This window comes from Phaenicophaeus curvirostris, chromosome 9 (genome assembly GCF_032191515.1).
Source record: "Phaenicophaeus curvirostris isolate KB17595 chromosome 9, BPBGC_Pcur_1.0, whole genome shotgun sequence".
NCBI classification, from domain to species: domain Eukaryota; kingdom Metazoa; phylum Chordata; class Aves; order Cuculiformes; family Cuculidae; genus Phaenicophaeus; species Phaenicophaeus curvirostris.
In genome coordinates this window covers 9424895-9451475 of record NC_091400.1, presented here as the reverse complement: position 1 = coordinate 9451475, position 26581 = coordinate 9424895, and the positions used below count along the sequence as shown (strand labels likewise).

General features: G+C 40.7%; 1 protein-coding gene across 1 annotated transcript in view; it reads left to right on the top strand.

Moving 5' to 3' along the window:
* HSPA12A (heat shock protein family A (Hsp70) member 12A) overlaps positions 1-26079 on the top strand; it is a 53260-nt gene extending 27181 nt beyond the window's left edge. Inside the window, exons 6-12 of the mRNA XM_069863749.1 lie at positions 49-165; positions 13717-13888; positions 16578-16664; positions 17282-17386; positions 18433-18691; positions 20499-20602; positions 22049-26079. Coding sequence (XP_069719850.1) covers positions 49-165; positions 13717-13888; positions 16578-16664; positions 17282-17386; positions 18433-18691; positions 20499-20602; positions 22049-22683 — 1479 coding nt within the window. The 3' untranslated portion in view covers positions 22684-26079. The remainder of the gene's footprint in view (positions 1-48; positions 166-13716; positions 13889-16577; positions 16665-17281; positions 17387-18432; positions 18692-20498; positions 20603-22048) is intronic.
* The last annotated feature ends 502 nt before the right edge of the window (positions 26080-26581 follow it).

Below are 26581 nucleotides of genomic sequence, written 5' to 3'. Positions count from 1 at the left end.
ATTGACACTCATCGTTTTGAGTTCACCTCTATTTTCCCCTTTATTTAGGAGCTCAGTGACCAAGGCGGCTCAGACTTTGAAAACACTGAAGTAAGATGGGTCATTACAGTGCCTGCTATTTGGAAGCAGCCTGCAAAGCAGTTTATGAGACAAGCTGCCTACAAGGTAAGATTGCAGGCTGAATGTAGAAATGCCCCTGTAACGCCCTAGTTTTTACAATAAACTCTATTTGGGACAATTACCTGTAGTGTAAACTGTATAAAAATGATCTAGAAAAGAATCAGACTAGAAACATTGAAAGACAAGTGAAGTCTATCTAGCAGTAGCTCCAAGTCATATGTATTCACCTCTTAAATGCATTTTTCTTCCTATTCGCTTTTATGTATTGCTGTCCCTCACTGCAGACTCTGATGTTTTAGTCAGCTTGTACGCTGTATTCCTGCTGAATTCAGTGCACGTGGAACAGATGCAGTTTTGAGACCCAAGGGAAAGCTGATTTTAAAATACTGGGCACAGTTTTGTTTTGTTATTTTGTTTAGGTCATCACAGACTTTTAAAGTAAAAATAAAAAGGGAAGAGGACAGAAAGCAAAGAAGCTCCTTAGTGAGACTTCTTTTGCAGTTCCCATTTTCCCACAGTAGGAATGGAAGGACTGCAGACCAGATAGTCTGGATATAAAATTAAATTCAAACGTTATTTTCGGCAGGAGGAGGTTTATCTCATTTAACCCTTTCCCCCCAGTTCTCCCCAACGTGTTCACTCTCCATATGCACGTCCTTTATTGCAAATTCAGTTTGCGTCTTTGGTATACAAGATGTACACGTTCTTCTTTTTATCAGAATGTTCATTTTTTGGTTGGTTTCATTTATTTTTGGTCAGAGCCTTGCGTAACCCATTGGCAACAGCTATGTGATGCACAGTTTGTAAACTATCGAGTAGTTCATGAGTAATTTGCAGAGTGCTCCTGGGAAGCACCCAGATTTTTCTAACTGTGTTTCTATCTCTAATGTTGAGCAACGTTTTTCTTAACAGTCGTTATTGTGGGATTGCTAATGCTAGTGCCAGAAGCAAAACACTCTTAAAGTTCTGAAGGAAGGACACGGTTGTAGGTAAATCTGAAACGCTAGAGACCCATTCATTATCTTTTTATATTGTTGTCTGCCTGCTGTCTGTGTGCATGTGTGCTCGTGAACCGGGAGCCGGGTAAGGAGCAGGGCAGGGTAAGGTAGATATCTCGGCGTTTCTCATTTGTGTCTGTGGCTGTGGCTGTGTCTGTGATTGTGTACTTTTATTGGCAACCTTGATGAATAGTAAGGACTGACAAAGCTTTAAACTCGGGATGTGTGGTCAGTCACAGGAAAAAACAAGAGTTCAGGGAAATAATTGGTGTTCACTTGACACATGTGGTTGATTTTTTTTAAAGTAATGGGGATGAAGGAAGAAGTGCAGAAAACTGAAAGTTCTGCATTGCCATTCAGTTTTTCAGATTCCTATTGCTGAATCCAACATTTTCCTCAAACCAGTATGTACAGAAGGATTCAAGTTGCAGCCGTTGCTGCTAGGTGTCGGAACATCCAAACATCATGAAAATGAGAGCTTGTTGTAAGAATAATTGGGGTATCAGGTGGAGAAAAGTGTGAAAAGGCAGTGGTAGAAACTGTATTACTGGAAACATGGAGGTCCAACCACTGGTCTAAGCTGAGAGTTAACTAGTAGGAAATGTTAATGAGCTGTGGAAATCTGCTTGAGTGATCTGTGACAAGTGGCGTGGCTCTAAGAACAAAAACATTACTGGCTTCAGTCACTGGATCACAAAATAAAGCCCAGCCCTTCTGGAATGTTTCAGTGGTTATCCAGGCAGAGCTAAATGTTGCACGGAGTTACTGAAATCAAGTGAAAAGTATTGTAGATCTGCATCTGCACTCAAAATCCATCAGCTTTAGTACAGCCTGCAATCTTAATGCATCTCTGACATCCTCTCTTCTCTGTTTTGCCTGAACATTGCTGCCCTGGAAATCTTAATGTATCCAGGGGCTCCCGTGATGCCTCCTTCCAGCTGCTATGCTGCTTTCTCCTTTGAATGAGTAATCTGGGTGTTCCCTTCAGCTCCCAGTTCTTCCTCTCTCTTTCAAAATCCTGCTAATTCCGTCTGCATGACAGCTTTTCCTGTCTGCGTGTACTGCTGAGCCTTCATCAAAGCTGTCACTGATGTTACATCTCGGTTACTGCAACATCATTTGCTTGGCTTTGGCAACTGTAATCTGGCCTGTTCCGTATCTCTTCAGAATCCTGCTTCTAAAGGGTTTTGTAGCCTCGCATTTGACAGGGAATCAACCTACATTTGATTCCTTCATCTGTGTTATCTCACACGTAAGCTGCGCGTCCTGAATATTAACATCTGTAATGCTAATTCATTTTTCTCCTCTAAAATGCCATTTTTTTCATATCTACATAAATGTGACCATAATTGACCTGATGCTTCTCATTGCTTCTTGCTGTTATCCTGCCTGCCCCATGTGTATTCATCTGTTGTACTCTTTGTATCCTTAATTATTTTTATAGTTGAGTTGTTATTTCTTTGAAGCAGGTATTTGTCTTTTCTTATCTCCTGAGAGACTACGTCTGGTAGGCTATAGAGAACTACACGTCCTTACAACCTCACTTTGCTGAATCAAAATTATTTTCCTCCTGAATAACAGTCCACAGACATTTCTTTCTGTCCCTTGTGCCTAATTCCTGTGTATCAAGAGGTAGTTCTAAAGCTGTGTAACACATGGTCACATTAGGAGAGAGCTCTGTGGTAAGAGCAGAATGTCATCTCTGTAGGGCATGCTTGGATTTAAGTTTCCTTTCCCAAAGCATGTCTGCTAGGATTAGTGTGCATTCCATCCATGTTCATTGCATCCTGGATAATGACTCTTAGGATGCACGGGTCAGGTTTCTCATTCCCTCCTTCAAGTGAAGTATAAATCATCGATAATAGTGTTAACTTTTCTTGTTTCTGTGTCCTAGTTGTTCCTTTACAAATTCTTTGCTTTGGCACAGTCCTGTCAGAAGTGCTGTATTTACCAGTCTTGGAAAGAATCCCATTCTCCTGAAGAACTCTCATCATGAATAGTAAATTCAAGTTGCTGCTATGTTTTCTTATTTTGGTGACCTTGGTGGAGTGATACAGTTGAACAGCACGTAGAACTCCATCCCACTCACATGGGTGGGACCCGCCTTCATTCTTGTTCTTGTGAAAGCAGCCAGATGCAGCCTGCACTGGGCCCAAGGTTTAGACCCCAGCATGAAAAGATAGCTTAGGGGTGGAGGCAGGACAATTCCTGCTCAGGAGCATGGCCTGGAGCTTACAGCCTTGTGAGAATGGCGAGTGAGCCATTCCAGGATCTCCCGTCTGTGTCATCTGAGTTTGTACTGACACAAGAAAATTCAGTGTTTTTTGAGTCTTGTATCACTGATGGCAAAAAACAATACTATGTGTGGCCACTAATGGAAAGGTGAAACTCTAAGTAAGTGTTCAAGGACATTTGTGTGGAAATCCACTGAATCTAGGTAGGTGGGAATAGTTGGTTCAGTCTTTACAACACTTTGCTGTCTTAATATGTTATTATGAGCAACACTTTTAATCCCTTATCCAAATGAAATTCAGGCGCTGTAGATTGTTTATTAGAGGAGCACAAGATCCAGTATTCTTGGCAGAGTGTTTCTTTATAGTAAAAGGCATTCTTCCAGCTCATCTTTCAATACAAATTCTTTGGGCACGGTAAGTGCAGAGCAGAATCTGCACACTGGAATTCCCTGAACGTGCCAAAAAGAAGTAAGTTTTAAGGAAGAGTTTGGAGCGTGACAGGGGTATGTGAATGAATGCAGAGGCAATAAAATAAGACAGTAAAACATAGCACACCTAATGCACTCGGGGCAGAGCAAAGGAAAGGGAAGGCAGGGCATTTTCATAAACATGCCCAAATACTCTGTAATCTTACAAGATTTATAACAAGAGCTGTTGAGGGTTCTTTTAGTATGAGCTGTTGATTTTGAAATGGAGTTGTAGAGCTCTGTAGTTGATTTATATTCCAATTACAAATAACAAATAAAACTGGTTTCGTGCTAAGCTTTTATAAATAAACAGAGAGGCAGTCTAAGTTATGGGATTAAGCATGTGAACCTGGAATTCCAGAGGCTTTCTTTAACTGGCTCTTATGCTGAGTATTTATTAGTACTTTCACATTGGTTTCATCGTGGAATGCCCATGACGAGAATAGTTTAACATGTTGTGTTCCAGGGTTACCTGACACTGATCAGTACTGCCCTGCTCTGTAGAAACCCTCAGAGAAAAGCAAACAGATTTGGCAAGGGGACAATGAGACAGCACATAAAACCCCTTGGTAATGAAAACATGATGCGACTTATGTTTAATTTTAAGAGGGTGCCTAGAGACACTTAACCAGATTGATAGCTGTAAAGCTGAGGTGTGTTTGTCCTGTGTATTTTCCTTGGTACGTCAACCACAGGCAACTGGAATTTCTTTGCCCAGGCGAAGTGTAACCAAATTCTGCTGTAAATCACATGAAAGGTGATGATGTTCAGGCAGAAGCAGCGCTGGGAAGCTGGTGATGTGTTTATGGCAGAGGAGGCAGAAGTGTGTTAATGTATCAGCCATCCTGGTTCTTTGTAGCTTCTGGGGTTCTCTTGAGTCTGTGCTTTTGCTTTTGTGTTAGTATCTTTTTAATCATCAGGATTAAAATGCTTCTGAACTGGTATGTTAGGGAGGATTTTATGTCTTGTAGCTATGTTTAATTAGGAAAGGATAACTAATTGAGGAGTGAAGATTACAGAGGGGGAGCACAGCACAGTGGGAAATGTGTACTGATTGATCTCAGTTTACACCTTTTAATTACCCAGTCAGGTTCGCATGAAAGCGGAGGCAGTTGACAAAGCCATCTGCTAATCCAGTTCTGTACAGTTCCGATTGTCAACTTCCATGGCAGAAGTTACAGTATTTGGAGGTTTTCTTTCTATTTCGCTAAGCAAGTAAAATGGGAGGCTTTCCCAGTATTCTAGGTAAGAGTAGGTAGATGGATCTGTGCCTGTCTTTTAAAGCTGTGGAACGTGTTTCTCACGGTCTTGGAAATTGTCTGAAAGGGCACTGGAGCCAACAGAAATAGCCAAAAATTAGAATCTTCTCTCTGCTTGGCAGAAAGGCTGTTCTAGATGGGGTTTTTCAGCCAAAAGAAGAAAACAACAGTCTGGAAAGCTTTAAACTACAATCAGGAGGAGTGGGGGGAGTGATAAAACTGCACAAACAAATATAAATCAGTGTAGACAAGATCTAAAACTAGAGGGTAGGATTTTTCGTAATAAGTTCATAGAAAGGACAATGAAAGAGGGTAATAAGTGGGTCTAAAAGAAATCTTAGATGCCAGTATTCAGTTCTGAGGACAGAGAAAAGAAATACAAACTGAAAGTGGAACTATAGTGAAAAATATTAAAATCAGAAAGCCCAAGGTACAAAATAAGATGCAACTAAAAGAAAATAGCAAACATACCGTTTTCTTGGTGAAACTGCTCTCAACCAGGGCCACTTATATCTTTTGAATAAATAAAATCAGCTTGCGACGTAAGGAGTTGCAATGAGAATATTTTGAAACAAAGGGAAGGGGAGAGCCCATGACACTGAGAGGATGCTTAAATAGAAAGAGAGTCAGGCTTTACTGTTGTGGTAACTGGTGCCCAGGGTACAAAAAGCATTTCTAGAATCATATAACATGAAAAATTGAAAAGCTTATGACAGTTTAATGGCTTCATTTTTCTAATGCATGCTGGTCATAAAACTTGCAACTAATGCCCTCCTGCGCCTTGGGGGATATAATCTAATGCAGCAAAAATTCTGAGTAATGCCTCTTGGAGCTAAGCTTTCTTTTACTGCCCAAATGTGACCTGTGGCCACAGTCACTTCAGAGTGAGCAGCAGCAACATCACCCTACTGAAATATGGACCTGTGGTGCCATTTACCATCAAATGGTCAACAGACATAACCTCTCCCTTAGCGTGTTATTGTTCAACAATATATGGGTTGGCCTTAGTAATGCTAATTTGGATTTATTTATACTCCCAATGCCTGTGAAAAATTTGGAGGAATTAAAGTGCAGAGCCACAACAGAACAAGGAATTTGAAGATTTTGTGTAGCTGGTTGTGCAAAGAAAAAGTTGATGATTTTGGAGCCTTGTGGGTTGTGCCTTACCTTGTAAGGGATCCAAGATTCTCCCCCTTAGGAAACTGTGTCTGCATAGCTGGGATTTCTTGGGAGACCAAAGTGGAGTATACTAGAAGTTGCATTCTAAGTAAGGTCTCCTGCAGTTATTGGTTGTCTTTTCTGTCTCACAAATGCAGGAAATCCTTTCGTCTCTCACAGTGACCCAGAAAGCTTGTGCCTTGCCTGTGTGTGCCAAGAAATTACCTTTTTTTCTTATCAACAGCTCACAAAAGCTTTTTGAGGAATACACACATTTAAATTGCAGAACCTTCTCTGTGCATTGTAAACTAAAGTGGTTTTAATGCTGCTTCAAGATCAGTAGCCAATGGTTGTAATTCACGTATTTCCTTCCTTGTGATCCACTTCCCTTCCTCAAGACCTGCTTATCTGCACATGTACTCACATCCAAAGCCTTCTGCTCAGACATCTGCTCTTGGATTCATCCATTTCACGGTTACAACCTGTGAGTGGTGTTTCTCTGCCAGCTGGAGAGCTCTTCTCTAGAAAAGGGAGGTATAATAGGAAGAGGACATTTTTGGATTTAAGATAGCAACAGGAATAACACTCTCATCATGCGTAAAGAGAAAGTAGCACTTCCGTATCTTTGTTTCCATCTGGAAAGCAGCCACTTCTAGAAATTCTGTTCCAGTGGGTGTCTTCTGAAGGCACTGGAGAACAGACACCCCTGCTGCTGGGTATATAAGCCCCTGTTTTCTGTCTTAATAAGGATAGCAGATTCTTCCTGCACTGGGAGAATTCAAGGCAGGCTGCCATACAGTGCAAAATGGCAATGGAACTTTCACACCTCTCCTCCCAGTATTTGGCAAAAGACAACCGAACTACTCTGTTTGGACTGGAAGTTTTTTATAGCTGCATCTCCTGGTCATGCAGGTTCCGGAACAGGGGAAAAGGGAGAAAGCGGTATTGTGTTGACTAGAAAGAGAAAGAAAGAAGTTAATTGAGTTTTCATCTAGGCTTTTAAATCCTGAGAATGAATTTCCTAAAAGAGGAGACCACCAGCACCCAGCAGCTATTCCTCCTGCCTTTGGCAAACCCAACCTCTTCACTGTGGTCTCTAAGAGCAGTCTGTGTGCCTTTTGAAAATCCCATTTGTTTCCTGGCTGTAGAGCAATTTTAAGAATCTGTCTTTGAACTGGTAAGTTAGTCGAGCTAAATGGGCCATCTGACCTCACTCCGTTGTATTTACTCACGGCACTTATTGTCTAGTGGTCCTCTCCATCACTCTGAAGACTCACACCAAGGAGCAGAGCACATGATGGCATGGTGATTTCCAAGCTTCTTAAATCTCGAGGCTGAAGATGTAGCAAAACTGCATGCGTTGTGCTTTTTTTTTTTTTTATGCAGCTTTGTGATATATACTGCCAACCCAGCTCCCTGTTCTGTGCCTCTCTGTGACAGTGCTGGGAGTCTTTTCCCATGTTGCTCATCTTCTTTCCTGGCATGCTCTGCCTCTGTAATTAGATCTCGGTCGTTTATTTGTGAGATCCCAGTTTGGTGCCATAGAACTGGGGAAAGTGCTAGCTACTGAAAAAGTAGGAGGATTAGAGAAGAGCTCGCTTCCCAAGACACTAAGTGGGTGGTGGTGTTGTGAATCCGTTAACACAATGAACTGATTAGTTTAAACAGTGTATATTTCACAAGGCATTTAATTTCTGACTGCTGTTTTGTCTTGCCTTGATGAAGCCACACAATACTTCCTTCATGAGGGCTGTGCGGTTGCTTAACTTGCAATCATGGCTTTTCTATTGTTACTAATTATAATAAATATCTTGGAAAACAGAGAAATGTTGATGGCAATTCACAGCTTCTGGTTTTTTTGGCTGAATGATGTTGTCCTGCAAAGCATCATTTCCTAATGAACCACATTATCTTTACAGAGCTATTTCATGGAATCCAACTTTTTGAGTTTCTCTTTGGTGCCTACGAAGTGGCTTTATTGGTAAAATAAATTTAATAGGTTCTTCCTGCCACCCAAAGGAACGAATCATTCCACTCATCTGGTCTGCAGCATTGCTTCAGAAGTGGTTAATTAATGGAGTAGATAGAGGTGGTAAACTGAAAGATTGAATTTTACTGCCGTTAAAGTAATGTACTATATTACTCTATATTTTGTTTACAAAATGTTTTCCTCTTGTGGCATTCAATGCATAAAAAACCATAGGTACTGGTGTACGTTTTTTACAGCTAGGTGAGCTGAGCTAGTAAGGAGTACGCTGTCTGCCAGGATCACCTCTAAAAAGTAAAAGAAAGAAATCTAACCGATGTTTTCAATACTTGAAGAGGATAGCAAGGAGAAACATGTGTCTTGTCAATGATGGCATATTTCCTAGTGTGCTATTCCTTCCGATGTCACCGTGGTATAAGAAACAAAGCCTGACGGAGTGGTTGAGTGTGGTGAGTGACAGCGTTCTGCCAGGCTGTGTTGTGAAATGTAGGAGCGTGGCACTAAATGCTGACGCTTCTAATTATGGTGGCTTTCAGAGATGGGAGGTTTTCATCTAGGCCTACCTCATGGCTTTTAGTGCTTTTTAAAAAGGCTCAAACTATGTGGAATATTCTATTACAGTGCTGTCTTCAAGGCCGTATGTTTTGAAAAAAAAAGTGTGTATTTTGTTTTTCATCGTGTGTTGTGGCATGTGAGGCTGGGGTTTAAAAGCAGCATCTTTCAGTCTGTAGTAGTGATGAATCTGCATGTGGAATGAGTGAGTATCATGTAAATATCTGGAAATGCTCAGGCCTGCTACACTGAGCCACAGTCCAGACCTCAACATTTGCTCATGCTGAATTAGTCTAACACCTGGCAGCTGATGCTGTTTGGGTAGTCAACAATATATTTGTGGTCAGCTGTGGTTTTCGTCTGGTCTTGTGGCTCTGGCTGTAAAAGCAGAACTGGTGTGCCAGGTTGAGAATTCACCTGTATCTGGATAGTAAAGTTATTTGTGCTCTGGTATGTGAGGCTTGGAAACACTTGGAGGTTTGCAGTCAATGATGCACTTTGGCAAATGAACAGCAGTGTGCTGGCACCAGCTCACAGACCTGTTTTACTGGAAGGAGTGAAACCCTGAGAGTTTTCTTGTTAAACCATGAAATCCTAGTCCTCGGGCAAGCAAGCAAACTGAGTTTGGGGCAGCCTTTTAAAGTAGTTCTTACATGGTATTCTTTGCTTCTTCCAGGTATAGAAATGCAGCAATATCCTGCAAATCAATTATCTTTTAAGAACTTTCTCATGCTTAAAGGATTTTTTTGTAATTCCATGAAGGTTTTTCCACGTTTGTGTTTTTGGGGAAACTGCTGGCTGCTTCCTTCATGCTTCATAAGTGGTGACTGGGTGGTTTATAGTGCTAGTGAGGATGAGCGGAGAAAGGAAATCTTCTTAGCAAACTGGAATCAAGACATGGCTCTGTTATCGAGCCTAATATGAGCTTCCCTAGGCAAATCAATGTGATGTCTGTCCTACTCCCAGAGGGATCTGTATAATGTTGGATAATGTGACATGGCTTGGATCTGTCCTGTTCAAGCCAGTTAACTTGTGATTCTCTGTCTTTAGCTACAGTAGCGCTTGGGCAGCAGTGGGTGAGGGCGTGGAGCGAGACAGATAGGAAATGTAAAATACAGCAAATTCCCAAACTTCTGCAGTTAATGTTTTTAATGAATGCATCAGTGTTTCTTTGTGTTGACCTCCTGCTGTTTTCACTCCTCTTTCTCTGCATGCTCAATGTTTTTCTTCCATCTGTCCCTTTCTTCTCGGCTGTAATTATGGGACAGAGGTGCTGCCTCCTAAGCCTTTATCTTCTCAGAGCTTGTATTAAAGCAACCTCACTTCTCCTCCCTAGCAGTATGCATGTGTTTGTGTTTCTTTCTCATCTCCCCTTCCCCATTCTCTCTATGCTATGTATAGATATATATGTGCAGTGATGTGCTATCTCTGATGATTTTAGTAGAAATACTGCATACACAAGGTATGAAATAGTCATGGCAGGGGGGCTGGAACTGGATGATCTTTAAGGTCCCTTCCAACCCAAACCATTTGATGATTCTATGATATGTAGGTACATATTAAAATATGTTCATATTGGATGATTAGTACCTTTCACTGTACAAGATTCTTTGTGTGGCCTTTTAGTAATGTGAAATAATACATTCTTCATTGTAACTGGCCCTTCAAGCTCTGTAAGGAAGTCTTTTTAACAAAAAAACCCCACATTTTCTTCATGAAATTCTGTTAGGATCAGCTGTGCTTTGAATTGTTAAAACCTGTCATTTCTGTTAAATGTTTTCCTCAGGAGATATTTTGAGCATGTTAAAATAATATCTAGAGAGAAAAAGAAGCAAAAATAGCATCTGCTGTATTTGGAGGGTCTGAGAACATGGATCTGAGTCCATCCGCTGCAGGTCACTGCCTGCTTCTCTTGATGTGCAGGCTGCAATGTGAAAAGTTCACAGTACAGACTACTGCTGGAGGAGAGGAGGAAGCAAATGTTATTGTTAATGGTTTACATTTTTCTTTTAGCAGAACCAGCCTTGGAATTTTGTTTTAAAATCCCCCCTAGAACAGATGACTTCACAATTAATGCAATTTCACCCCCACCCCCCAAGTTAGAAAAGACCAGTACGTTCCTTATGCACTTCTTATCACCTCTGCGAATGCTTTCTGATGTAGTCATTGGATTTTAATATCCATAAGAACAAACTAAAATATAATTTCCTCTTCTATTGTGTAGGTTAGACATGAGACAATAAGAACAACTCTGTCTGTGCTACTAACCTATGCCCAGTACAGACTGAGTATGCTAACTTCATCCACGTTGCTGGGTATTAAAAAAACACACTTGCTACTCAGGTTCAGAGCACGATGATGGATTTAATATATGTGAAAACTGCAGCAGAATAGCAGGGAGGTGTTTGATGTCCATGCCGTTACTGGGGAGAGCAAGAAGTGCTGGCCTTAAAACTGCAGCAAGATTCAGATTAAGCTTTTAGCAACACTTTCCAAAGGCAAAGACAGAAAAGGGCTGAGATAGTTTGTGTGCAGAGACCATACTTTTTTGGAATTCTTTAACAGATAAGATAAATATCTGTCAGGGACCAAGTATTGATTCATATCTTGAATGTTGCCCTTTCTGATGCAAGAAATTAAAGCTTTGTGAATAGGAGAGCTCAGCTGGAGATAAGTTGTGTTGAAGTGAGCTGGCGTGAAACCAGTCCTGCTTGTGCATTGTACATCCAGACTGGTTGGGGCACGATGCAAGAACTTCATCTTCATCCTCAGTACAGCTCCAGAGCTTTATCTAAGCCTGTGCCTGCCAACGTGCTTGCATGCAAGTGGTATGGCAGCAGGAGAGTCTGGCTTTGAATCATAGTATCATTAAGATCGGAAAAGACCCCCAAGATCATTGAATCCAACCATCAGCCCAACACCACCGTGCCTACTGAACCTTATACTGAAATACCACATGTATGCTCCTTTTTAAAATCTCCAGGGATGGCAACTCAGCAGCTTCTCTGGGCAGCCTGTTCCAAAGCTTGACAACCCTTTCATTGGAGAAATGTTTCCTAATACCCAATCTAAACCTCCCCTGGTGCAACTTGAGGCCATTTCCTCTCGTCCTATCATTTATTAATTGGGACAAGAGCCCAACACCCACCTTTCTACAACCTCCTTTCAGGGAGCTGCAGAAAGCAATGAGGTCTCCCCTCAGCCTCCTCTTCTCCAGACTAAACAACTGCAGTTCCCTCAGCCCCTCAGGGCTTAGACCTATGCTTGGTTGATAGCCTTTTTCTATCTTTTAGGGTTACTCTGAATGCTGTAAATGTGACTTTTCCAAATTTTGGAAGTTTGGTTGCAAACATTCTTTTCAGTGTAATGTTTTTCTAATGTGTTGCCACATAGCTGGCAAGGTCTGATATCCTGTGATATTTGCACAATATTCTTCTTCCCAAACAATTCTTTAATTTCAGGTCATGCTGTTGAGTCTAGTGTGTGTAACCAAAGCAGAAGGGTTTGCCCAGCAGCAATAAAGGGTTTAAACCATAATCCCAGTCATGAGCTGTGCTTTTAAAATAATGAGCAACCATGATTTCTTATTTTGGAGTTTATTTGTTGTTGATTTTTCTATTTTTTGTTATCAACAATGGGGAAGATGTTTTCTGTGCAAACTATCTTATTTATTAAGATGGGGAGGGTAAAATGAATGAGTAAATGTTGTGGACAATTTTATGTCTCCAAGTCTTACTCCCAAATTGCTTTTGGAACAAGCTTTACTAAACAAGCTTTAGTTTCTAGCTGCAGGTATAAACTAACCAGCAATTTCCACAGCCCACAGTGTATCTGTATGAAGGAAACCAAATTCTAGTCCAGGTCTGCAGCCTTCCCATGTGAGTCTCCCTTCTTTTGAGGATGCTCTGGAGCTACCACAGCACGTGTACATGAGTTGAAGTGAAGCTTTGCTGGAAAACTGACCACAGGGGCAGAAAAATTTTCATGCACGTATTTGTTTACTGGCATGCATTAGTACTCAGGCACTTAACTGAAAAACAACAGCTGGTAAACAAATGCTAGGCAAAATATCATACAGTGCGGAAAAATACAGGAGAAAAGAAGTGCAACCATAGTTTTGTCAGCTGCTCTTTGATATTTTTATCTAAGCCCAGCTCTGAGAGTGATGTGGTTACATGAGAACTTGTGCCTTCTTGAAAATCTGTGTCTGGAGGCTGAAAATCCACAAAGAAAATAGAAAGAATGGCAAATGTTGATTTTATAATGTGGGATTATTTTTAGGCTTGTTCTCATTATATTTTAGGAAGCCCGACCTATTATATTTTGGGTCCCTTGAATAGACTGAGCATTTAAAAAATGTTATAAAAGTGAATATGCTTAAAAGCACTGGATTTTGAAATAGAAAACATTGGGTATAAGTCAGAAGGTGCATTACTGGCAAAGTGTATCATATATTCCTAGTAAGCTACTCAGTGCAGGGAGGCTATTTCAGCAAGGACCGTGTGTATTTGGGATATAAAGAAAGGCATACTTAAAATATCGTCGTGGGGAGGAGAGACCAAAGGCATTCCTTCTTTCCTTAAGGGAGGCTGGGGTCCCTCTTTGCAGGCATATTCAGGGGTTAATTATACGTTCAGCTTTTAGGCCATTCATTGCTTTCTTCCTTTCTCCATGTGGGCAGCTACTCAGTTCAGCTCTTAGCATGGTAAGTGTGTGCGTATATCCCTGTCACAGCCTGGGAAGCTGTGCTCTGTGTGGCGGGCAGGACAATTCCCAGATCAAGCCCTTTAGCAAACAGCAGCAGCTTCTTTGCACGCTGAACGTGGAGGGCTGACCTCACTAAAAACCGTGAGCTGGGGAAAGGCTTGGTCACTTGCTGAAAAGGGTCTGATAGGTTGTGGTGTTTCCCACCCCACTTCTCTGATCGATTCTCTCTCACAGGCAGGAATGGCATCTCCTGAAAATCCTGAGCAGTTGATCATTGCCCTGGAACCTGAGGCTGCCTCTATCTACTGCCGAAAGCTCCGCCTGCACCAGATGATAGACCTGAGTAGTAGGGCGCCTGTCAATGGTTATAGCCCAAGTGACACTATTGGAACTGGATTTACACAGGGTACTGCTTCTATTAACTCAGTTCTTTAGATATGTATGCCTAAATTTGTTTTGTTGGTGAGGGGTGTTTTCATATCATTTCTTGTTGTCTTTGCTGTCTTGAAATGTTTCAGGCTGGCATCAGTTTGCTTTTACAAACTGTTCTGCTTTTTACTGGAATTGGACCGGTTTAGGTGTTGATCCAACAGACATATTTGCACACACTTGAATCTTAGCACACAGGTAGCTTCATTGCCTTTATTGGAGCGTTGTGGGAGTCTTAGTATTTTGACAACAGTAATTTTCTGCCTTAATTAAATCAATACTTCATGTTGGATCATTCTTTTTAATTTAATTTGTTGGAAACAACCTGTTCAGTTAGCTGCATTATTGAAGCAGAATTAAATAACTGAATCTGCGGTAAAACTTTTAGTCTGAAGTGTTCCAGAGGTTTGGCAGATGCTTTTGGATATCATCGTTATGAGCTATCATTAATTACTTTTAACACTCAGGGGATCACATGGTATTGGAATATAGCAATGGATTTATCTGCTTGTAGAAGATCAGCTAGGTACAGCACTTCTTGTTTATTGACCTGGGATCCCTTGCTAGCATCGGTGTTTGAAAACTGATTTACAGTGAGGGAAGGAGACTGGACCTCAGTGGAAGTCACCTGCCAAAAGATCCTTCCTCACCAAAGATTTTTGAGCTTGGTATCCTCAGATTGGTGGGAAAAAGGAGAGGGAAAGAAAAGGAAAGCAAAGCAGTAGGAAGCTGCGATTGCTGCATAATGCACGGATTTCCCATCTGTGTGAACTGTAACATTTGCATTGATATTGGTGGTAGTGTGCCAATCTACCCCAGAAGGAATTTTTCAGGAGAATTTGCATTTTATCGAATTTATTAGGTCAAAACAATGCAAGCAAATGGACGATTAAGCTCATAAAGCTATTCCTGTACTCACCGGAGGGGATCCTTTTTTAGTTAGGCAGAGTCACTACATCATTCATATCCATGCCTCTCCTCGCCGGCGCTTGTCAGATGTGTTTAGTGTTAGGGAGGCCCTCACAGAGCATAGGACACAGTCCCTTCAGGGCCCCCGGCCTTCTGTCCCCCTCGTTCATGTCCTGAACCATTCCAGTCCCATGTGATTTTTACATGAACTCACTTTCAGGGTGCACAGGGATTTACCTCTTGGAAAATAATGAAAGAGTTTCTCTGGTTAAGGTTTTGAAGCTGGGAAGAATCTGGCAGATCATAGATTTCTGCTAACAGGCTTTTTCTTGGATGGGGCTACTGTTCTTCTTGACTCTATAGTAAAAGCTATTGGAGATGAGAAAGGTTTCATGTCAAAATTAATAAAAACAAAGTTTGTAGTGAGTTAATTTGGGGTTAGAATTAAAATTTCAAAAAGGCATGGCAGGCACCCAAGACATCTGAGAACAGATTATCGAGAAAAACCCTTTAAATGTAAACAGAGAGAAGCACTCCAAAGACCATATTATTGCTGTCAAGTCAAAACAAGAATTCTACTGTTGATAGTAGCTAGGATAAGCTTACTTTAGTTGTAGTTAGAGACTGGCTCTTGTGTTCACTTCTAGCCCACAGGAGTGAATGCAAGGACTCCCGTTGACTTCTGTGAGCTCTGTGTCTGGCCCTTGCTTGGACCCAGTGCTTGTTCTGTCATTGAATGCTTCATCGTTTAAGATCTCGCTGTGTGCTGTTAAGTCAGTGCAGTGAGGCTAATGCAGCTCGTCTATGTCGTAGGGTCTTTATGGGGAGGATACAGGTACAAGTGGAGCTGCTGGTCTTATTCTGATGACAGGCACTAGAGAAACGAGAAGCAAAATGCATTCAGTGATTTGCATGCTGGTATTTTCAGAAATAATGATATTTTCATGCATGACAGAATGCTTGTCTTCTTCTGTAGTGTTTTATAGAAGTGCCTTTGAAGGTGAGTGAAGGTTACAGAGGGAATGATTTTTTTGAGCGTTCAGTTGTTCAGGGTTCATTTAGATGCGTAACAGCAAAGGCTTTCACCACTCCATTTTCGCTTTGTAGGCCATTCTGCATCCTTTAAATGTCTAAGTAGCAAATAAGTCTTGTAAGTTAATTGATTGTTACAATAGTAATTCTAGATTATGCTTAATTTTTAATTGGTGCATATTTAAAATATTATGAGAGTTGGATTTGGTGATTACTGTGGCCTGGAGAAATTATAAATCTGAGAACCAGTGCTTTTGGCTGCTTGTTTTGAGACAGACCATTGTCCTGACAGGCTCAAGAGGTGCCTTTCCTTGAGCCCCCCAACATCAGTGGTGGCTTTGGGTCCCCCAGGCAGTGATGGCAGCCTAGCAGAAGCCGGGGCTGCCGCCTGGCAGCTGAAACTCTGCTGAGCGCCACTGCCTGCTTGGCTCCTGTGGTGCTTTGAAAACCAGAATGTATTAAAAAAATTAGTCAGAGCTGCATATAGCTTTCATACTAAATTACTGGGTTTAATTGAGGAAGATCGGTGTGGCTGAGAACATTTTTCCTTCTTTCTAGGAATGCTGTTATAATGTCCCAGTTTTAATGCATTAAATTTTGTTCATTGGTTTGGTTAAGAAGTCATGCATGCAGATCTGTCAGCCTGCTTACGCTTGTTTGCTGCAGCTTATGATATCAGCTTCTTCATGCTTTCTTACACTCTGGTTTTTTCTGTCAACGCCCAGCTAAGGAACACGTTCGTCGTAATCGACAGAGTCGTACCTTCTTGGTGGAAAATGTCATAGGAGAGATCTGGTCTGAACTGGAGGAAGGTACTGTCCTTTCTTGAACAAACTTTGCTCTCTCTGGGTTTATATTGCAGGCAAGCATTGTGCTTCCCACCAATGTGCCGTGCGCTGCATTGTTCTCACAGTGATTATAAATATGAACAGGAAAAAATACAACTTAATGTGCTTCTTTTAGTTACTAAGGCTGAACTGCTATTCTGTATGCTCTAGCAAAATGTGGTTTATTAAGGAGATGGTAGAAAGGAATCCAGGTGTTAAAATGCAACCTCAGTATTTTCCTCAAAGTAGACTTGAGGAAAAAGTGTTACTAATGGTATTAATGGAATTAATTAATAAAAATATATTAATTGAAACCATAGTATTAATTTGATAACCTACTAGAATGTATACTAGCAGCATGAACAATCCTACTAACCACTTTTCATCTGTGCTAAATCAATAGCTTTTGACATCTGATTTTCATATTTATTGTCAGTCATCGCGTTCTAATTACTGAAATGATCAAGTCTTCTGCATAGACTTCCGTAACTTTCTGTCAGTCGTTATCTCTCGTGGTGATAACTCCTCCAGGTTTTCATTGCAATATTCTGTTGTGATAATGTTAACGGAAATATCATTTGCCTGTTCCTTTGGAAAACTAGGCGATCGCTACATCGTTGTTGACAGCGGAGGAGGTACAGTGGATATAACTGTCCATCAGATCAGGCTCCCTGAAGGACATCTTAAGGAGCTGTACAAGGCAACAGGTAATGTCACTTCCACTGCTTGCTTTATTTATGTCGTATTTTTACCAGTGAAGGAAACATATGCCTTTGTTATTCACTACATTTCACTGACAGTTTTTCCTAAAATAAGACCGGCATTCATAATCAGTATAACCTAGCTGCTGGTCAGCAAACAAAGATATAATATAACTCAAATGCTTCTGATTCTTTGAGATGGTAAACCTTTCATTAGAAGAGTAAGGAATTGTATCTCCTGTGTTATTCACACCTGTCAGGCCTTGACCTCCTGCAATAGTCCTGGCCTGGCTTCTGCTAGTGGAGTTGTCATCATCCTGTGCTTTGAGAGGTCATTGCTCCAGATATTCCAAGATGTGGTATGGAGATCTGAATAGCTGAGTGTCACAAGAGCCTTGCAAAGTGACAGAAGTTTCCCTAGATTTAAGGGGAAGCTTATATACTCCAGTAGTTTCACAGTGTGTAACAAGGAGGGTCTAAAATCCCCTGGGAAAAAAGCACAATGATGCGTCCAGATATGAAGTGCAATTCCTTGAATGATATTCTAATCCTCGTCACCTTTGACTTTGTCCTGTGACTAAGCTGTTACCCACATGAGGCAGCCTATTACTTGTTCCTGCATCTCCAGACTGAGTTAGTCTTCATCTGTGTGGCTCTTCACTGAGTGTTCTCAGTCTTGGTGGCTGTAAGACTTCCTCAGGAAACGACCTAGTAAGAGCAAACAGGACACTGTACATAAGGTCTGTCTACTCCTGAATATGTGTCCAGCACACACATTCTCATGTGTGGTTTCGGAGGACGTTTCCTTTGCTTCTAATAAAAATATTTCTGTTTTATAGTGGTAATGTTACTGTGGCTATGATGGTATAGGAGTAAAAGTGAAGCAAAGGTAAGATTGTGTTCTGTATTAGACCAGCTGTTATATTTAGAACCTCTTTCTGTAGACCTTCTCCTGTGGCAGTCCTAGTAGTATCAATCTGATGTGTATTTGGTCAACTTGAAATCTAGTAAGCCCTTCAGAGTAATAAAGCTGTGTTTTGTTTGTAATACAGGTGGACCATATGGTTCTCTAGGTGTGGACTACGAATTTGAAAAGCTCCTGTGTAAAATATTTGGAGAAGATTTTATTGAGCAGTTTAAAATCAAACGTCCTGCTGCCTGGGTAGACCTGATGATAGCGTTTGAATCCCGTAAACGGGCAGCAGCTCCAGACAGGACCAATCCACTGAACATCACTCTGCCTTTCTCCTTCATTGATTATTACAAGAAGTTTCGAGGTCACAGTGTAGAACATGCCTTGAGGAAAAGCAAGTGAGTACATGATTGAACCCAAATGGATGCAGAATTAACTACTGATAGCAAAGACAAATAATTAAAATATCCTAATTACATGTACTCTGAAAGATATTAATGCAAAAATGTAATATAAGGATGAGAAACAAAAGATTGCCTGAAGTGCAGTTTCCAGAATGAAAAGTTCTGCCCAATCACTTTCAAAAGCTTTTCTATACAAGACTTGTAGGCTCCTGTATGACTTCTGTTAGGCCACCTCTGTGTTGCTTTCTTGAACTGACCATAAATTTTGAGTCTCTTTTATGTTAATTAGGAAGGTAAGATCAAATATGTAATTTGATGTCTGAAAGTTAGTTACCTAGAACCTTCATTTTTAGAGGCCTGGGCCCTAGAAGAAATCCAGGATCTTGAGTGAGGTGTGTAAGTCTGTTCATGACTTGAGGAAAATTATGAACAATACAGGATTACCGGTGAAAACTATTGCATAGAGCTCTACAAGAGGACAGCATTCTTATTTTGAAGTGATGGCAGGCTTTCTTTTCTCCTAGCATGTTACAGCTACATGATTTCTTCAGTAGATGGTGAGGCATAATTTCCTGCAGAGATTTTAATTCTTGATTGTAAATATCAAGAAATCGCCCTAGATTACAAGATTGTAGAACCATAGAATGGTTTGGGTCAGAAGGAACTTTAAAAATCATCCAACTGCCATGGGCAGGGACACCTGTCACTGGATCAGGTTGCTCAAAGCCCCATCCAACCTGGCCTTGAACACCTCCAGGGATGGGGCAGCCACCGCTTCCCTGATCACAGGCATCTAAAGAAAAAGAAGTGAGGAGAAAGTAGAAGTGGGTGTTTTGCGTATTTTGAAGTTTTATAAAGTATAGGAGACCTGGAGATTAGTGGCGTAGAGGAGAAAGAACAAGAGAGCCCATGAATCTGGGGCAGAACACCTGGGACCTGAGAACAGACAATGTGATACTTTTTACCTGTACCTTGGCTTCTTTTTGCATTTTTTTAATGCAATAATGTTTAGTGTAGCTTACAGGCTGAAATTCTTGCATCTCTTCCTAAAGTTGTTGGTAAATATACGTAAGTCTAAATGACTTGAAATCCAGCACTGAATCACTTCCTAAGTGAGACCGAGTTTCTCAAATCATTAAAAATATCTGGAGATGTTCGCTGTCACAAGACCATCTACCTTTTCTGAATAATCTTAATGGTGAATCTTAGAGGGAATGCTATATGTTATCTGCAAATACAATGAAATTAATTAGATAATGGGATAGAAATAGTATAAAGGTGACGTGTAACGTGCATGAATGGAAAGGAAATTAATGAGCTATATGGATGCCCATCAGCGATGGAATAACTTAATGCCTGGATTCACTTAACAAACGTTATGCCTCATTAAAAATGCTGTGTTCCCTTCTGCCTCCTGAGGCTTCCCATACTTGGTTGTTTTCCTTGTGTGTTTCCAGTGGCTTTGGACTGCTGCTGCTGTAATCTAAACGTTGCCCTTGTGGGGATGAATCAGTGCTGTTTCAGATGAGTGAGCACTGGATTGACTGCCAGCTGTTTCAAGAAGCAGCTGAGCATTGGTAATGCTATGGAAGGCAATCAGGCAAATAAAACAACAATTAGACAAGCAAAAATAACAATTCTCCCTTGAAATTGTGCATTGCTGCAGTTGGTATGGAACAAAATGCATGCAGGTTCTGTAAACACATTTATTTATTCCTTTAGTGTGTCTTGTGAGTGCTTGGCTGTTTCTTTCAGCTCAGCTGTAATGTTTTTAATGTCCTTTCTAACTGTTTTTTTCCAGTGTGGACTTTGTGAAGTGGTCATCTCAGGGAATGCTGAGGATGAGCCCGGATGCCATGAATGCTCTTTTCAAACCTACAATTGACCAGATTGTTCAGCACCTGAGTATGTATCTGTATATCATTCCACTTTTTGGCTGAGCAGAAACTGAAGCTTTTCTTACCTGTTTCAAACCAGTTACTGGCATTAAAGTCAACCAACCTCCCTAGTACTCACTCAGTAGATCTGAAACTTACAGTTCTCTACAAAGTAGCTAGGAAAATCGTAAAAGTAGGGGACATAACCTTAGCATGTATTCCTATCTAGTTCTGGTACTAGTTATAGAGTGTGATTCAGTCCTATTACTGCCCAAGCTTCAATTATTCTGTACTTCCAGGGCTGCAAGCATTCTGAAGGCTGATATCCACTGACTAACCCAGATCCTGCTTTTCTTTTTCCTGTTTCAGGCAACAACTAAATAATGCCAGCAGTGTAACTAGTTTTTTGATTATTCCTGCTGTTAAGACCTCTAGTTTATTTCTCCTCAATGGAAAGTCACATTTGTTCATGACCATCCAAATCACTGACATCCCTAACACAAATAATAAATGATGCATCATGGTACAAGTAGTTCCAGGCACAGCTTAAGCATCCCTGAATTTATTTATCCAGTAATGGGAAGTGACATAGGCTTATTGGGAAAGTTATTATTTAAAGTCTTCCTTGTGGAAGATTGGATTTGTATCAAGTAGAGTACAATATATGTATTGAGCAAAGTATTCCTGCTTTATGTGTTGCAAAGCACTAATCAAATCATTTTTGGAATGGAATTTCCAGCTTTGCTCACTCTATGTGAGGAATTATTAGGTAAATTTCAGAGGTCACAACTAGTAAGCTAGTATAGAGCAGCTTAAGTATGAGCAAGGGGGGAGAGATCTAGAGCTAAAATAGTTGTGACCAATAACTCGGTCATGCTGCCTATGTTATTTGAACTAAGTGGAAGCCTACAACTGAACCGCATGATTTTTCTGAAAATAGGGGATGTTGGCTTAGGCTAAGAGGGAACATCTGTAAAAATGTAAGGAGATATTATTTTGCAGATGGTTCTTATTGTGGTTAAGATATTAAGGTCAGAAATAATAAGTGAATTTAAAATGGAGTGACTTCTCTGGAATGCAATAAAGGGTATGGGAATTGGTTAGGTTGGGAGTATTTCACTGGTAACCGGAGTGGCAAAATGATGTCTTGTTTCCCTACAGACAGAGAGGATTTCTTTGCAAGAAATTCATGTCTCCCTTTACTGGTAAAAGCTAAATAAAAATTCTGTTCTGCCACTTTAGAAATATTGTGGGCTCTGAGGTAAGTTTTGATTTGCAATGAAAGAGAGTGTAGAAGAGACCACAGGTGCTTAACTAGTGCTTACTGATAGTGGCAGCGTGGGCGTAGATGTGGCGGTTTCACATCTTGTTCATGTGCATGGAACATTCGATGCACTCAGACATCTGGGGTTTCATCTGCATTGCCTTGTCACAGTGAATTTTCCCCTATTGAATGGTCTTTCTTTCTGTTTAGGTGATGTGTTTGATAAGCCAGAAGTGACCAATGTCAAGTTTCTGTTCCTGGTTGGTGGCTTTGCTGAATCCCCCTTACTCCAACAAGCTGTCCAGAGTGCTTTTGGATCAAGATGTCGAGTCATCATTCCTCAGGACGTGGGGCTGACTATCCTCAAAGGAGCCGTGCTCTTTGGTCTAGACCCTGCTGTCATCAAAGTGCGGCGTTCACCTCTCACCTACGGTGTGGGTGTGCTCAATCGGTTTGTAGAAGGGAAGCATCCGCCAGAGAAGCTTCTAATCAAAGATGGCACACGCTGGTGCACTGATGTCTTTGACAAATTTATCTCAGCCGACCAATCCGTAGCCCTTGGAGAAACTGTGGCGCGCAGTTACACACCTGCCAAACCTTCTCAGTTAGTAATAGTGATCAATATCTATAGCTCAGAACAAGATAACGTAAGCTTCATCACTGAACCTGGGGTGAAAAAGTGTGGCACCCTTCGCTTGGATTTAACAGGAACTGATGCTTCAGTGCCAAGCCGGCGGGAGATCAAAACACTTATGCAGTTTGGGGACACTGAAATCAAAGCCATGGCCATTGATGTTGCCACCTCTAAAAGTGTCAAAGTTGGTATTGATTTCTTAAACTATTAACAGCTCATTTTCCCCACCACAGCCTGTTTGTGAGACTGAACTTCCACTGTTTCATTTTTTGACTTTCATACATCACATAAACATCTTGAATTTCAGCAGGCTATAGGAGAACAGCTAGTAAGGTGGGGTGTGTCATATTTGTGCCCTTTGATGACCAAAGATTGGACTTTGAAAGGCCATTAAAAAGTTTTGGGAGCAAAAGTTCCAGAGGTAGTAAACATTCCCTATTTACTCAAGCATGCTTAAAGATCTACCTTTATTAAGTAAATATTGACTGTTGTTGGGTCCTGAAGATTAGTTAAAAAGATATAAAATTGTAATCTCTTTCCCTTGTTCTTCTTGTTCCTTCTAAGAAAAGCTCTCTAACCCAGGTGGTTGTTGTAGGGAGCATGTCCATGTGGGGTATCTGTTTAAACAGCAGCATCCTCTGGCACTAGGAACAGAATAGTAGTCTTTAGTATTCTTTTGATTTTGCCCTGTGCTTTCAAAATTTTAAGTGCTGGAAATCAATGACTTAAAGAAATAAGAACTGAGTTTCTTAAATTTTGAGATCCCACTGAAAAGAAAATGCTTAAAATTAGATTTATGAAATATATATATATATTAGGAGGTTAATATTGATTGCTGAAGTTTGAAAACAAAGCTTTTGTTGTCAAAGCTTCCAGAATTAGTTGTTGGTTTAAATAGGTAGCATTATACTTTGGAAAACTGTTAAGAGCAAAACTTTCCTTTTGAGTCTTCTAAACTTATATTATTAGTCTGACTAGAAATCATGGACTCACAGAATAGTTGAGGTTGGAGGGGACACCCATTGATGCTCTGATCCAACCTCTCAGCTCTAGGCAGTGTCAACTAGAGCAGGATGCTTTGTCCGGTTTCCAGTATCTCCAAAGATGGAGGTGCCTTTTCCTGCATCTGACAACCCTCAGTGTAAAAAAAGTTTTTTCTTATGTTTAAAAGGAATTTCTTGAGTTTAAATTTGTGCCCATTGCTTCTTGTTCCTTCACTGGATACCTCTAAGAAGTCTGGTTCTATTTCCTTTACTGACTTCTATCGGGCACTTATACACATTCCTAGCATCCCCTGACCCTTCTTGAGTCCAGGCTATCTCAGCTCTGTTAACCTCTCTTCACATACAGATACTGTAGGCCCTTAATCATCTTCATGACCCTTTGCTGTCCTCTGTCCACTATGTCCATATATCCCAGAACAGGACCCTGCACTCAAGCTGCGCTCTCACCAGGGCTGAGTAAAAGGGAATAATAGCTTTCCTTGACCTCCTGGCAGTGCCCTTCCTAGTGCAGCCCAGGAGGTTATTGACATTCTCTGTTGCAAGGGCACATTGCTGGCTAATGCTCAACTTTGTGTCTAGCAAGACCCTGAGGCCTTTTTGTGCCCAGCTTCTTCCCAGTCAGTTACACAGCAGCACGTACCAGTGCGTGGGGTTGTTACTCCCCAGGTTCAGGAATTTGCACTTCCCTTTGTTGAACTTAGAATCATAGAATCGTAGAATAGTTTGGGTTGGAAGAGACCTTAAAGCTTATCTAGATCCAACCTCCTGCCACGGGCAGAGGCACTTCCCACTAGACCAGGCTGCTCAAAGCCCCATCCAACCTGGCCTTGAACACTTCATGGGATTTCTCTCTACACATTTCTCCAGCCTGTCGAGGTCCCTCTAATCCATCTTGTTTATCAAGCACTTCTCCAAGGGATTCTATTTAGTGGAATCATAGAATGGTTTGAGTTGGAAGGGACCGCAAAGGTCATCTAGTGTTAAGATTTGGAAGTACAGTGATGATGCGTGTCCAGGGATATTTGAACAACTTAAGTGAGAAAATGTGTGGATCAAAAGTACTGTAGTACATTTTGAGTAGCGAACATTGTAGCTGAGTAAAATATATTTCTGGGTTGAATTGAGTGGCCAGGAAAGTGGAAGGCAGAAGCCAAGAGAATGAAACTACAAATAGCAGTAAATAAAGCTTTTTTTATGTGGCTATGAGCACACAATGCTAATGTTGGAAAAGTAAAATGATGGTCACAGTAACAGCTTTTCTTCAAAAATAACAACTTCTCTTCAAATGTTTTCTTACACATGTTCACCTGGAAAACTTCTTCTGCAACTGGAATAGTGTTTTCTTGTGCAAAACGCTGCAAGTGGAAATCTAGACTCTCCATCTGCCATGCATTGACAGCTTAGTATTCAAATCCAAATCCCACTCCGGATTGGCAGACTGAGAGTAACCTGTAGAATCATCCTAAAATGCTGACACTTTCAAAGCGTTTCTACAGAGCTGCCTGCTTACCTGCTGGAATTCATTACATTTTTTAAACTTTGCAATATTAATTGTTACACATTTTTTTTTTAAGTTAAGCATGAGTTAAATCCATTACTGACACTTCTGGGAAATGAAAGCTTTATCAATTATTTCACTAATTTATGTTCCAATCCTGCACTTAAGCTCTCTGTGTTTAGCCTGGAGTTTTGCCACAGTAAAGAGCTGCAGAACTGGTCTACTGCATTTTGCCATTGAGTTTCTGTGTCTCCTGCAGAGTTCCCTAGTTGAGTGTGAGATCTGTTCTGCATTTAGCTTTAAAAAAAAAAAAAAAAAGCAGAAAAGAAAAAAAAAGTCTTTGAAGAATGCTAGTCAAGAGTATCTGGTTAGATACTTTCTATAATCACAAAGTGTGCTTGCTAGCATTCAGCTTCCTGCTGCCTGCTAAATGCTTTAAAAGCAAAATACTGGGATTTTTTTGTGTATTGCTTTCCATGGTTTACAAACAAGAGAAACTTTAAGATAAGTTATGAACAATATAATTTTATGTATATACAATATTTAAATATTGTACAGACTCTTTCTTTCTACAGTGCTATTTTCTTGTATAAAAATGCTCTTCGCCTCTGTTGATTTCATTCAGGTGTTAATTTGAAATAACATAGTTTCTCAATCAGCTTCTGTAATTATAGGCTTTTAAAGATGGTAAGATATGAAATGTAAAAGGCTGATCTTATAATAACAGGAAAGAAATGTTGGTGTGTCAGAGAATACAATGTTCTTTCTGCAACGCAAGTCATACCAGTTAAGCGTATAACACAGGCTCACTAGTGTGTTGCTGGAGTTTTCATTTCTTTGTTTCAAATGGTGACCATTCTATCTCCAACAGTTCATCATAATAATGGATGAATTCTCCTGTAAAAACAAGTTAAAATTTTGACTCTATGATCTGGATGTGCAGCTTCTTCACTAGGCTTTGGAGTTTTATTAAGGATCTTCCCTAGTTTAAAATAAAGCAAACACAAAACTGCTTTCTAAAGCCAGGCAACACTGTTAGTAGCTGCAGGTTAGACCCAGTCTCTGTCTACCACTACCACCTACTGAACCACAAAATTCATAAAGACGAATAGTCTTGGGTGTCCTTGCATCCTGTGTTAAACTGAATGGGTCCAATTCTGCACAGATTTTTTTCTGGTGGCCTTAGATTAACACAGAATTTGGTCTAATAAATGTCTGCAAGCCCCTACTCTTCTCCCAAAGGAGGAGGTGAACTGCAAGGTCAGGGGACCCATGATTTTTGTGCTGTTTTCAGCCTGCCTGCAGGGAATGCTGGGGGTGGTTTCTGCAGCTCTTTTGAAGCGTAGTTCCTTGCATGGTAGTGATTCTCTGCCCTTTCTTATTCCCCTTTTGTAAGATTCCGTCTGGATCCCAGCAGGGGTTTGTTGCTGAAATGACTCCACTGTAACTGTAAAATAAGACGTTTGCATAGTTTTGCACTTCCTCGTTCAGTCTAATGAGAGCACTAGCAAGCTGATCTTTGCAGAGCACTGAACTGAACAAACTCCCAGCTGTCCCTGTTGCGCTCTTTAAATCTAAGAACGGAAAATGAGCTTGTCTAATGAATT